At 47.4% G+C, this 13,523-nt stretch overlaps 1 protein-coding gene across 1 annotated transcript; it reads right to left on the minus strand.

The window, feature by feature from the left end:
* Positions 1-2,910: 2,910 nt before the first annotated feature.
* On the minus strand, positions 2,911-13,523 carry SV2A (synaptic vesicle glycoprotein 2A). Its single transcript, XM_044676086.1, has 12 exons — positions 12,902-13,523; positions 11,451-11,631; positions 10,611-10,762; positions 10,263-10,396; positions 7,449-7,538; positions 7,053-7,163; positions 6,848-6,936; positions 5,918-6,082; positions 5,101-5,234; positions 4,706-4,912; positions 3,857-4,016; positions 2,911-3,094 (listed from the first exon to the last, which is right to left on the minus strand). The coding sequence occupies exons 1-12, from the start codon at positions 13,521-13,523 to the stop codon at positions 2,911-2,913; spliced, it is 2,229 nt and encodes a 742-aa protein (XP_044532021.1).

Below are 13,523 nucleotides of genomic sequence, written 5' to 3' on the forward strand. Positions count from 1 at the left end.
GGAAAAGACCAGTAGCAAGGTGTAAACCCAGGTTTCAGATCCAGTGTTTGCACTACACTGCAAATTTCATCTTCCAGAAATATAAAATTTAGTTGGGGGAGACTGGGTGTGGTGTAGAGTATAGTGGGAAAAGGACTAGATTTGGAGTACAAGGACTTGGATTCAGATCCTTTGACTTAACTGCCTGGGTGACTATGGGTAAATGCTGTAATATCTCAGGACTTTGGCTTCCATGGCTAGGTGGCTCAGTGGATTGAGAACCAGGCCTAAAAACAGGAGGTCCTGGGTTCAAATCTGACCTCAAATACTTCCTAGCTTTGTGACCCTGAGCAAACCATTTAATCCCAATTGCCTAGCCTTTACTGCTCTTCTCTGTTGGAACCAATATGCAATGGTGATTCCAAGATGGAAGGTAAGGATTTAAAAAAAAAAAAATTGTATCCATTGTTAAATATCCATTTTTGAAGCCTATTTGTACTCTACTTGTACCTTCACCAAATCATCTCTTCATGTAGAGATGATGCATAAAGATTTTGTATAGGTGGGAGAGAAGGCACTCAAGTTAGCAGTTATTCATGTCTTTTTTTTATAAGGTCTGAAACTTTTTCCCACACCTTTGGAAGCTCTTTCCACTGATGGAGATCTCAGTCCATTCATTCTTGTTCTTCTCAAACTCTTGTGTGGTTCATCAGTGGGGAGTCACCCAATATATTGGGGGTTTTCTGATATCTCCAGGATACCAATGAATCATATCCGATGTCTACACTGCCATTTTACCGTCACCTTGTGACTACTCATCTTCTAATCCTTTCATAGGTTTCCTTGATCACATCTCTTGCTCTTTTCTTTGAAATTCCCCATTGGTTCTACACTTGCATCCACCATGTGCTTCTCCATCATCCTCTGTGATTTCTGTTTGGTTCTTTGGAGATTGTTGCATTCCTTGTTAATGCCTAGCCTTTACCACTCTTCTGCCTTGGAACCCATACTTAGAATCAATTCTAAGCTAGAAGGTAAAGGTTTGAAAACAAGACAAAGAATATGGAAAGCTCCATTTTTAATTTCATTCCCCCTGGGCCAGACAAAATGGGCAGAAGGATCAATAGAAACAAGCTTGTTTGGAAGAAATAAAGGCGCAACACTATCAGTTTTAAGGATTTTTTAAAATTTTATTTTTCTCATATTTTCATTTCATTTTTTCACATCAACTGGAGGGAAGGGGCATTCCCAGGAGGGTGGGAAGATGGACGGCCCCTCCTGGGCTGGAGGGGAAGGGGTTGCGTCCAGCAGGATGGGGTGACAGAGCTGTGGCTCATAACACATGGCACCAGAAGGGAAGGGGTGGTCTGAGCACAGACACAAAGAGTTCAACGGTCACCACCTGGTCAGTGTTACAAAATGAGGGGAGTGACCACAGGGCAAGGAGGGGCCAGACGCAATATAGGAGGAAGGGGAATTTGGAGTTTACTTTGTGTTTTTCATACTTTTCCCCTTTTTTTCTGTTTTTTTGTTTGTTTGTTTGATTTTATTTTATTTTTTTACATTTTACAAACAGCTAAAAACTACAACACATCACAACTACAGTGGAGGGCACCAGAGAAAGACCAGTCACACAGGGTAAGGAGCAGCTACAGTTTAAATGGCAGGGGCCATTTCATGGGGTAGAGATTATATGGTGGAAATGAGGCTCCTGGGCTAGGGCTGGAACTTCACCAAAGCTCCCAGCTTGGCTAGAGGGGCTCAGGGAAAGGGATCCCGTCTCCCCGCTCCCGGATCCTTGTGCTTTTAGATCTATCTGCTGGTTTGACCAAGTGCCTCCCCATGAGTCCAGATGGGGCCCCTTTGGAGAGTTGGGGCCTGTGCTATGGCGGGTAGAACCCCCTACCTGCAAGGGAGCCTGTGCTTCTCTAAGGGGACAGGAGGGGACACTGTGCTTAGATCACGGCTCACCTAGAGTCGTCCCCCCCCAGTCTAGGTGTTCCCTTTGCCCATCTGACCCAGTGGTTACACTTCCTAGGCTTGACACAGGAAGGACAAACAGGGAATTGTGTTGGTGAGACCACAGTCACATGTATCTGTTAAAATTCCCCTTGGCTTAAATTTCAGGACAATACAGCAACACCCCCCTCCCCACTACATACACACGATACACGTACACACATACACACATACGCACCCCTGCTGAGCTGCCTCAGAACTGAATATAAATAAATAAAAATCAGAAATCAAACTTTATAAAACTCGGAGTTCAAATTCTAACCCAAATTGGGGGACAGGAAGGGGAAGGCCAGGGGGCTGAGGATTATTGCTACCCCCACCAGCATCCGCAGGGACCAGTCGGAGGACATCCCGTGACCCTCCATTTCAGGAGTTCCCTCTCCCCTAGATTCTGCACCCCATCTTCAGACCCCTGGGCTTCTGCCTCTCTACTTCCCTTACCCCTAAAGAACATACAGAGGGGCCCTGGGGAAAAGAGACACCCCATCCTCACCACTGCCCCTGCCCCCTGGTCCTTAGCTCCCAGAGAGAGCTGAGGTTCACATAGGTTGAATAAAGGCCTTCTCTATGGACCCCAAAGTCGGGGTGAAAGCCTTAACCATAACATCAGGGAGAAAGAGGGAGAAGTATCTTCTGTACAACATTAAGGATAGGTGGACGAAGGGGATGGAGCTTCTCCACAACTCAAGGGGGAAGAACTTTCTCCTCTGTAGCCCCTGCCCCACGAGGACCACACTCATACATGCGCACACATGCACACACACAAGCACGCACACACACACAGCTAAGACACCAAACACGAAGAGGGGCAGAGAGGGGCGATGGGGAGTTCTCAGGGCCAGGGGGAGATGGGTGGTGACGAAGGAGCTATTAATCTCACAGTGCACTGCCCCCATGTCCTCCAGCTCTCCCTCACTGCAGCACCTGCCCCCGGGTCTCAGGCAGCTTTAGGGCAAGGGAACTGCCAAGGGCAAGCGCAGCCGAGGCAAAGAGGATGGGGGCAGCCTTAGTGACCCCCACAAAAGAGGTGAAGATGCTGATCCCGAGTACGGCGGCCAACTTACACAGAGCGTTCAGGAAGCCAAAGGCTGTGGTCCTGTGGAAGCAGGGAGAGAAGTACCAAACCATCAGAGAGCCCAAAGGGGATATGATGGGGATTCATGGGGGCAGGGAGCCAAGTAAGAAAGGTGGGTAGCTCAGTGGATTGAGAGTCAGGCCTAGAGATGGGAAGTCTTAGGTTCAAATCCAGCCTCAGACACTTCCCAGCTGGGTGACCCTGGGCAAGTCACTTGACTCCTATTGCCCACCCTTACCACTCTTCTGCCTAGGAGCCAATACACAGAAGTTAAGGGTAAGAAAAGAAAAGAAAAGAAAAGAAAAGAAAAGAAAAGAAAAGAAAAGAAAAGAAAAGAAAAGAAAAGAAAAGAAAAGAAAAGAAAAGAAAAGAAAGGTACAAAAGGAAGGAGAGTGGGCAGGGATGGTAGCCTGGGAGCAGCAGAAAGGACAACTCAAGGGCATTATACAGATGGGAGAGAAGGGCAGGAAATTTCCAAGCTGGGGTTTACACGAAGATGGAGCAATGGAAGTAGTATAACAACTATGGAAAATTAGAGAAAGGGAGAGAAAGAAGACACCACAAAAAGACTAGCAGTGGGAATTCTGGGAGCAATGAGCACCGAAGCAATAAAGTACGAGAGAGTATGGAGAAAGGTTCTGTGTTCATCCATCTTATCCATTGGAACGAAGAATGATTTTCCTCCATTTGGTGCGCCCTCCTTCTCTTCCCACTACAATCCTCCAGCCCTTTGGACCCTCCATTCCCTCTATTATTCTCAGCTCCAAGATTTATCCCACCTACCTCTTATCTGAGGGGTAGAGCTCAACGGTCAGCACATCCAGCGCGTTCCAAGACGCGATGCTGACCCCTCCAAAGAGGCAGAGTAGGGCAATCATGGCGGACTCACTGTTCCCAAAGGACAGGAAGAAGCAGGAGATACATGACATCACACTGGAGCCAGCTGGATTGGGCAGCAAAAGAAGGCAGAGCATCAAGATTGGGAGAGAGCCACAGGTCCCACAACCCAGCCACCATCTTCTATGCCTACATACAGTTCAAAATCAACTAACCAACTATTTGGCTTGAACCAAGGCATGATCCGCAGCATCACAGACAAGAGTATTTTTCACCTCATCTTTCTGGATACTTTTACCTCCTACCAGAGAGTCAATCCTGGGTCCCCACCTCTTCTTTCACAGAGCACAGATTGCTTAGCCTAATGCCCAGCACAAAATAGGTGCTCACTAAATATTTATTGACTAGGAAGCGGTATCAAGTAGAGCTTATGCAGCCAGGCATAAAATGAGCCAGGGAAAAGAAGCAGGAATAAATAAATCTCTCAAATAAAAATTTAAGATTCATTCAGTCAGTTTGGGGGTGGGGATAGTTTTGGAAGGTAGAAACCCCAGAACCTCTCAAGGATGGATTGAATAAGGCTGGTGGGGGAAAAGGGGCAGGAGAGTAATTTCCTATGAATGGTAACTTCCTATTTTTAGCTAATTATTCCTGCTAAACTTGGTGGTTTCTACACAGCCAAGGCGTCTGTGTGCAGACTGTATGCTCTAAATCTCAAAGCTCCATCGTCCTGTCCTAATTACACCAGAGTCAAAGCTGGTCTCTTCCCACCTCTCCTATTTGCTCCCCAATTACCCAACATTCGCAGCCGGCCGATCTTGTCCATGAGCAGGGCTGACACGATGTTCCCAGGCAACACTGCGAGGGTCCCCAGAAAGCTGACAAAGTAAACCATGTAGGCACCTTCACCGGTCCCAGCCACATCCAGTGGGCAGCCCTCCTTGCTATGCAAGAATGTGCTATTTATCAGTCGGCTGCCTACAAACTTGTATTCAAACAGGTCTGGAGGACAAACAAACAAACAGACAAAAAGCAACTGAGTTCAGAGTGCTGTAGAGGAGTAGGGGAAGGGGCAGGCGGGTAAAAGGGAAGTGGGCTGTTTGTGGGTCAGTGGTCTGGATTGGGGAAGATTCTGTCCCACTCCCTCAACAACGCCCGCCTCGCCTTTTGTCCGAGCAAAAGACTGGTACCTGTGTTGTAGAATATTGTATTGATGAATGTGCAATTCCGAAAGAACGTGTTACTGGACGTGACATCCTCGAAGTAACATTCCTCAAACAGGGAGTCCTCGAAAGACACTGACTTCAGGCGCAGGCCAATAAACCTGGAAAAGCAAAGATGGGGAGAGGAGACCACACAAGTCACAACCTCTCATTCTCCATTTCCTCCCATTTCTTCTTCTTTTTTTTTAAACCCTTACCTCCCATCTTAGAATCAATACTTTTTTGGTTCTAAGGCAGAAGAGTGGTAAGGGCTAGGCCATGGGGGTTAAGTGACTTACCCAGGGTCACCCAGCTAGGAAAGTGTCTGAGGCCAGATTTGAACCTAGGACCTCCCGTCTCTATACCTGGCTCTCAATCCACCAAGCTACCTAATGTCCCCTTTTTTCCTCACCTATAAAATGAGGATAATAGAACCATCTACCTCACAGGATTGACGTGAGGCTCAAAAATAATAATATAGAAAATGTTTTGCAAACTATGTTATATTATGATTTTATAATATAATTCTATTATGCTATATATTATTATGGATGCTAGTGTTATTATTATTAAAGGGAGGAAGAAGAAAAAGGGGAGAGATTCTTCTTTATAGCCCTCCTAGTGTGCTCCCTCCTCCCCCTACTCTTGTGGTCCCAGTGTGTGCCCTTCGGTGGCTTCGGAGATGAGGAGAAAGCAGAGATGACCGACCCTGGCCATCCCTCCTCCAGATTTCCCAGAAGATTGCCTGGTTGGACATGACTTGGCTGGGAGCAGAGAAAGGGATCGGGGAGATCCCCTCCCTTACTTGTCATTGAAGTACTGGCCCCCACGGTGAATCTGGTTCTCCAGTGTGAAGTTGAAGGTGACGTGCTCCACCCTCTCTCCCGCAAAGAGCCTGGTTCGGGCCGCGTAGTCAACTGCCTGGAGGTGACGGATCATGTCGGGGAACCAGACAGTTAAGCCGTAGTAGCTGAGGGATGAAGTGGAAAAGAGAGAGATCAGTCACAGCCCCAAAGTCAGTAGCCACGGAGGAAAGGAGAGGAGTCACCCCCACACAGAATGGGACAGAAGACAAAGAAATGGGGAGGAAGGTCAGGGAGGGTCAGGGCAACCCCACCCCCACTCTCCCATCTCCCCCTCTTTGCTCTGGCTCCCCCTTCCCCCAAAAGACCTGAATGGGCTCCCCCCTCACCTAAATACCGCCTTCTGCCAGAGGAATTTCCAGGTCTACCTGGCTGCTCTTGCCTTCCCCTTTTTAGATGACTTTCCATCTACTCTGGATCTATCTTGGGATCATAGATTCAGGAGTAGAAGGAAACTCAGAGGCCATTAAGCCCAAGCCCCCTCGTTTTACAGGTGACGAGAAACAAGCGAGGCCCAGAAGTTAAAGTGACTTACTCAGGATCACAAGGCTGACGCACAATTTGAACCAGCCGTCTACCCACCACATCACCCAGCTGCCTAGGAACTGATTTCTCGTCCCCCTTCACTCAAATGTGAGCTCCTAAGCCCTGCACCTGGCACCCACCACTTGTTTCCTTGTGTCCTTTCTTCCTTCTTGAGGGCAGAGACTAAAGATGCATTTCTTTGTGCCCCCAGAGCCTAGAACCGTTCCCAGCACATAGTAGGCATCTTAATATGTTTTTTGGCTTTCAGCTCTTCCTCTGCTCTCTCTTCTCCCTCTCTCTCCCCAAAACAGACACATACACCTATGGAACCCTAGCCAGCCTCTTACCTAAATGACATGGTGAACCACACACCCATCATCATCAGGGTGATGCGCCGATATTCGGGGCCAAAACAGGAAAGGAAGTTCCCCCAAACCTAGAGGTGGGGGGTAGACAGTCAAGGGGAGAAGGAGTGGTGTACCCCAGATAGAGCCACCTCCTCCCAGCTCCCATTCTGTCCTCCTTTCTCCCCCAGAAGAATCCCCCTGTTACCTGGCCCCCCAGGCTCATTGCCCGGACCCCCCAGCGCTGGTACCAGGTCCCTGTGTCGGACTGGATCTCAATCAACTCGTCCTCCTGTCGGATAGTCTTAATGTGGGTCACCTGGAAGAAAAGAGACAGATCTAGTCCTCAGGTTCCATTCCAGGAGGTCATGGAGCAGGGAGACAAGCTAGATAGGATGCAGGCACCCGTGCACACACGCACAGACGTGTGACTCAATGTGAGATCGCTCTGAGGGTGTGGAGAGGATCATAGGGAGGTTTGGAGTGGGGGCAGAGCCACATAGCTTAACCTACGAGAAGAAGGAATGGAGGGGACCCTGGACACTCTCCGTATAGTCTGTAGAGATCCCAAAGGGGAAGAAGTCATACCCAGGGGACAACTTACTGAAAACACTCTTTCCGGATGCCCCTTCGCCCTCATATTGGTGTCATGGACTTGCTTCAGGACCATCCAGGCTTCATCGTGTTTCCCGTTCTACATCACAGACATAGCCACAGGTTTAAACCTCCCAACCTCTGGAGATCACAGCTGCTTCCCTCAATTCTAGTTCCACCCTCCCTCCCACCCACCCCCTATCCTCACTGCCAGGCAGACCAGGCTTCTTCGGAGTCCTGCTCTGAGAGTTACAGACAATTAGTCTCTCCCATAAAGGGCTTGGGTTCAAATAACCAGACTTTGCTAGTTGTAAGATCCTAGGCAGGGCAGTTCCATTCCTTGATCCTTAGTTCCTTCTTCTGTAAAATGAGAAGGCTGGACTAAAGACATTTAAGGTCCCTTCTAGGTCTAAGTCTAAGAGACTCAGAGACATACCACCACCCTAATCCACTACCACCCTTATCCCCCATACACACACGATTTTTAAAATATATTTTATTTTTTCCCTTGTTTTTGAGTTTCTTTTTTCTTTCATTTTTGTACTTGAACACATTGTCAATATTAATCTTTTTTTTAAATTTTTTGCAGTAATAGAAGTTTAAAATAAAATACATTTGTTCTAATATTCTGAATTTCCCAAGAAAGGGGTAGCCTGGGAGCTGAAAAGAACTTTAGAAATTATCTTGTCCAATCCCATCATTTAACAAAGGAAGCATCTAGAATCCATTAAATAACCTGATTAAGGTCACACACACTGACTTGGGAGTATCCGTTCCAAGACTAGAACTAGAACTCGGGCTTCCTGATTCCCATTCCAGGGCTCCTTCCCTGGCTGGACTCTTTCCTGGCTCAATGGGATCCAAATAGCTATTTGGATGGAGGGCAATAGAAGAACAAGACAAGGAGAGATTTTTAGATGTGGATCTCATTGGCAGGGAAAGGGAGAATCGGGGAGAAAAGGAAAATGATGAAAAGGGTCTAGTTGGACCAAAGAAGTAAGGAGGGAGGGCATGGAATCAGAGATGGAAAGCTGAAAGGGACCCCAGACATCATTTAATCCAACCTCCTCATTTGGAACATAACTGGAGGGCAATGGGCCCAGGCAGGTAGGAACTTTCCCAACCCTCCTCTCGGTGACTATTAAACAACCCTCTCTTGTTCTAAAAGGAGGAGAAGAAGCCTCAAGGAAGTATGAAAGGAAAGGAAGGGAGATTAGCACAAGCAAGTTGACAAGAGCACAATGACAGAGGAATAAAGGCTGAGCCACTAAGAGGAGGAACAATAAGCTGGTGAGATAGAGGCCACACAGAACAGACAGCAAGTGGCCTGAATTGCTGAGAATAGAACTGGGGATTCCTCCCTTCCCTGACCTTCGCTTCTATTCACTCATTAGCTCTTGCAGGAAGAAAGGAAACACATATTTATTAAGCACATGCTAACCACTGTGCTAAATGCTTTACAAATAAATATTATTTCATTTGATCCTTACAACAACCCTGAGAAGTAGGTGCTATTGTTATTCCTGTTTCACAATTGGAGCAGACAGATGTTAAGTGACTTGTCCAGGGTCACAATGCTGGTAAATGACTGAAGCAGGAGTTGAACTCAGGTCTTCCAGACTGCAAGCCCTATAGCACCTCTCTCAGGTAATGAGGCTGGGTTATCAACCTTTGTTCCTTAAGAGCTTGTTTTGGGCAGCTGGGTGGCTCAGTGGATTGAGAGCCAGGCCTAGAGATGGGAGGTCCTGGGTTCAAATCTAGCCTCAGACACTTCCCAGCTGTGTGACCCTGGGCAAGTCACTTACCACCCCACCCCCCCATTGCCTAGCCCTTACCACTCTTCTGCCTTAGACCCAATACCCAGTATTGATTCGAAGACAGAAGGTAAGGGTTTAAAAAAAAAGAGCTTGTTTTGCCTTTGGCTCATTATTGTTGGTTAAAACAAACAGGCTAACCATTACATTTCTGACCTCCATGTTCCATCACTTGAGTATATCTGAGAGAAAGCCAAGGATCCAGATTCATTTCTAAGCAAACAAGTGTAAGCTCTTGGTTGAAAAGGCTTTTAACAAGCCAGGAGCTAATATTGCTAAAGGAATACTTCTTCTTCCTATTGTCTTCTCCCTTGGGTGTGAAAGGAAAACCGTTCTCCCTAAGGGTAGAGCTGAAGAACTCGATTAGATAGCAAGTCAGCCTTAAGGGAGGCACTGAAGGGAAAAAAAGAGTATGACACCTGAGGATTGGGACTAGAAAGGGAGAATTACTGGGGCTAGCCCTCTTCCCCATCACCCCAATACCACCTACCCCACACAACTGCTAGATAAAGTTGAGAATAAAGTGTCAAAGGTAGGATTTGCACCCAGATCCTGACTCGAGGGCTCTTGATGTCTAGACCAAATGACAGCTGATAGGAGGAATAATGTGGCAAGAGGGGCAGAACATACCAGAAAACCACTTAACTCAGGGCTTTGAACTGAAGGCCCCCTGGAAAAAAAAAAACTGTCCTGTCCTTCACTTTGGAGTAAGAGCATGGAATAACGTATGGAACATATTAAGCCCCCAATGACATTAAAGAGCCCCATATCATATCCAAAATGCCACAAAGGCCAAAGAGGAAAGGCAGGTGGCAAAATCGTACCCCACAGAGAAAAAGCAGTTGGGGAGGAAGAGTGGGGCCCCAACAGAGCCAGGATCAAATTGAACCAGGTAAAAGTCATAAAACCCTCAAAAATCAATAAATGAATCAGCAGATAAAAAGTAAAAACCAAGTAGCCAGAATCCCAAAGCAAAAGATCCTCCTCTCCCAATTTCCATCACCCTTTACCTCCAGGAAAAATCGAGGACTCTCTGGCTGTGTGGTCAGGGCCCCAATGGCAAACACAGAAGGAAAGGCACACACGAGAACAAAAACCCGCCAGCTGTGGAACTGGTAAGCAGAACCCATCTGGAAACTCCATCCTGAAAAAAACAAAAAACAAAGCTGAAGGAATATCATTGGAAACCAGGAAGAAACTAGCTCATCTGGCAGCTCCACCCTGGATGAAGAGCCATTTTGGAAAAAGGAGATTCTCGGGCTTTCCCTCAGGTTGGGAATGAAGGTTCCAGACTAAGGGGAGTTTCTGCCTCAGGGTGAGGAGCATAAAGGAGAAAAGATCCTTTGGAGGGCTCTCACCATAGTGAGGAATGATGGCCCAGGCCATGGCAGCTGCATACACACCACCAATCATCCAGAACATGCAGAGCCAACTCAAATGCTCCCCTCGCTTCTCTTGGGCCAGGAACTCAGAGAAATAGGAGAAAACAATAGGGATGGACCCCCCAATCCTGCAGGGAATTGAAGAGAAGAGGTTGCTAAAGAGAAAGTCAGGAATAAAATCCCCATCCGAACCCCTCACTGCTCCCCAGATCCAGACTGCTCCCACCAGATCAGAACAGACTTCCAATCATTCCCCTGCCATCAAAGCCATTCCTTAATTTCTCTCTCCCTTGAAAGATTGGGAAAGTAATCTATGGCAGGAATCAGGCTTCTAAAATGAGGGGTTCTCCAGAAAAAGGGAGGGAGCAAATGGAAAGTCTTAAAGATTCAGAGGGTTGAGGAGATTAGGACCGTTAAATGGGGAAAGTCCTAGGGGGAGAAATTTAAGGAAGAGAAACTGGAGGGGAAGGTCTACACAAAAGTCTAGACAGTAGGGCAGATACAGGGCAGTGACGGTTAGAGACTGGAGGGCAGTTTAGAGAGACACTGGAGATACCAAGAGGAAGGAAAGTCCAGGGTTTGGCCAGGTTCAATAGTGGTGGGAAAATTAGGTATCTGAGAGGGGTGAGAAAGCCTCTCGGTGCTATGGTCTCCACTAGAAGATCTTCATGGAGGTGGAGGCATTTCTGAGGAGCAAGTATGGGAAATTGTGGCTATTGAAATGGGAAAGTACATCTAGCAATTTGTTGTAGGTGAATTTGGGGAATACTAGGGGGATGGGGAAAGGAAGGAGGGAACTTTGGAGTTGTTGCTCACCCAACCCCAGAGAGAAGGCGGCAGAGGAGGAAAGTGCCATAGCCCTGGACAAACGACGAAAAAAATGCGAAGACGCTGTTGACTGAGAGAGAGATGAGCAGACACTGTCGCCGGCCCAGTCGGTCAGCCAGACCCCCCCAGAGAAAGGCACCAACCATCATACCCAGGTAGACAATGAGGCCTGGAAGGAGAAACATAGAAAGGAAAGGGTGGGGAGGTCAGTCATGACTCCTCTAACCACATGAGTACAAAATGAGATGAAATTACAGCAAGATGGAACAAGGTTAAACCTGAAGAGACATCTGGTTGCTTAAGTGGATCATGGGTTAGGAAACAAGATTAGTGTTAAGGCCCTGTTTGGCAAGGAAATGGACATGGCAAACATGGCAAGAGTCCAAAGAAGAACCCCTGAATGAAAACATAATGGGGCCCTGGACTAACTGATATGGGAATAAAGAATGAATGAAATCCACAGACTTCAAGGTCCCTCCGTCCAGGACCCTTTCAAAGCCAAACCAGAGCCCCCTCCCTATTGGCTTCACACTCAAGGTTCAGTTAGAAATCTCTTGTTGTGTTTGTGTTTGTTTTTGGTGAAGGAGATAGTTCATCTCCAGTTACTAAATCTCTCAATCAGGAAACCTCCATCTCCCAGAATGGATCTAACCTTTATACCCTCCAACTCCAATTTCAACCCTTTCTCTTCTTTCCAAACCTCTTCCCTTTCATAGTGAGTCTTTGAAGTTCTCTCCTTCAGGGAAGGAGTCAACAGAGACTTCCTCTCTCCCAACCTTTTGTTCTGGGACTATTGGTAATTTAGCACTTCCAAGGGGCATTCAAGTGTCAATGGATTATACTTTTTTCAGCCCAGAAACTTCATGAGTTCTCAGCTACACATCCCCATAAGAAACTGACATCTGGGGGCAATCATCCCTCTCTCCCATCTAAGCAAAAGAAATAGGATTCAGACCCCCCATTTTCCATTCCCTTCCCACCAAAGAAAAGGAATAAGCCATCTCCCAGTAAGGCAAAAAGGATGCCTAGATGAGTGGAAAGTGGCCTCCCAATATGATAAATGATTAAATGTCATGAAGATACACCATTTCCCTATTTCCCTTGACCCTGGTCCATCTCCTAAGGGAAGTGAGAAGTCATGAGGGGAAAAAAACATAAAGCATTACTATTATGTAACCCCAAGGTCAGAAGTTGAGCTGGCCATAGATTTTTTTTCCCCCACTCTCTACAAGAAAATAGCCATGGTGTAACTCATTAGGGAAGGACCACAAGGTTGCCAAACTTTAGGGAACTGGGAAAAGGAAAGAAGATCTAGAAGACTTACTGGGGGGAAGGGTCCCCTCAGTGCCCAGTAGATTTTCTTTGGCCAGAGTTGAAATGGAACAGAGAACCAAGGAATGAGAGGTGGAAAATAGACAGGAAAGATGTTGGCTTCTCACCCAGCATGCCCTTGTTGGAGTCAGACAGGCACATGTCCTTCTCAGCACTGGGCAGCACAAACCCCACCACGAAGACTTCTACCCCATCAGCCATAAGTGCCAGACCCAGGACAAAATAGAGGGTCCATTGGAACCGGCCATGGCCACATTCCCGCAAGATGGTTTCATACTGCTGAGCCAGCTCTTCTCTCTCCTTCCGCCGCTGAGCTTCCCCACCAACTCCAGGGCCTTCTCCGTCCCCTAGACCTCCCCTCACTCCAGCCAGGGGAGCACCATCTGCCAAACGATCTCCCTTTCCCCCTGATTCTCCCCGGGGGATTCCCTGATATTCCCCCTCATAGATCTCCTCATCCTCATCATGGCCTTCAGTAGCATCACTGGATGCACCCCCCTCATCTTCATCTTCCCTAACTCCCTCCCCTCGGTAATACCCATCTGCTGGGGCAGGGAAGTCATCATCATCATCATCCTCCTCAAATCGGGCATAGGACCTCCGGGAATACTCATCTTGAACTCTGTCAAGACCCTTGACAACCTTCTTGGTTGCATGCTTCTTGACCTCCTTTGCGATATCTTTGGCTCCACGGATGAAGGCTGTCCGGTCACGGAAGCCTTCATCCAT

The sequence above is a fragment of the Gracilinanus agilis genome, chromosome 4 (assembly GCF_016433145.1).
Source record: "Gracilinanus agilis isolate LMUSP501 chromosome 4, AgileGrace, whole genome shotgun sequence".
NCBI classification, from domain to species: domain Eukaryota; kingdom Metazoa; phylum Chordata; class Mammalia; order Didelphimorphia; family Didelphidae; genus Gracilinanus; species Gracilinanus agilis.

Excerpts from the sequence above, each read along its gene's own strand:
- SV2A (XM_044676086.1), bottom strand. The coding sequence starts at position 13,523 with ATGGATGAAGGCTTCCGTGACCGGACAGCCTTCATCCGTGGAGCCAAA. Across the intron at positions 10,763-11,450 it reads CGCCTTCTCTCTGGGGTTGG|GATTGGGGGGTCCATCCCTA; the intron begins GTGAGCAACAAC and ends AATTCCCTGCAG. Across the intron at positions 10,397-10,610 it reads GGCCATCATTCCTCACTATG|GATGGAGTTTCCAGATGGGT; the intron begins GTGAGAGCCCTC and ends TGTTTTTTTCAG.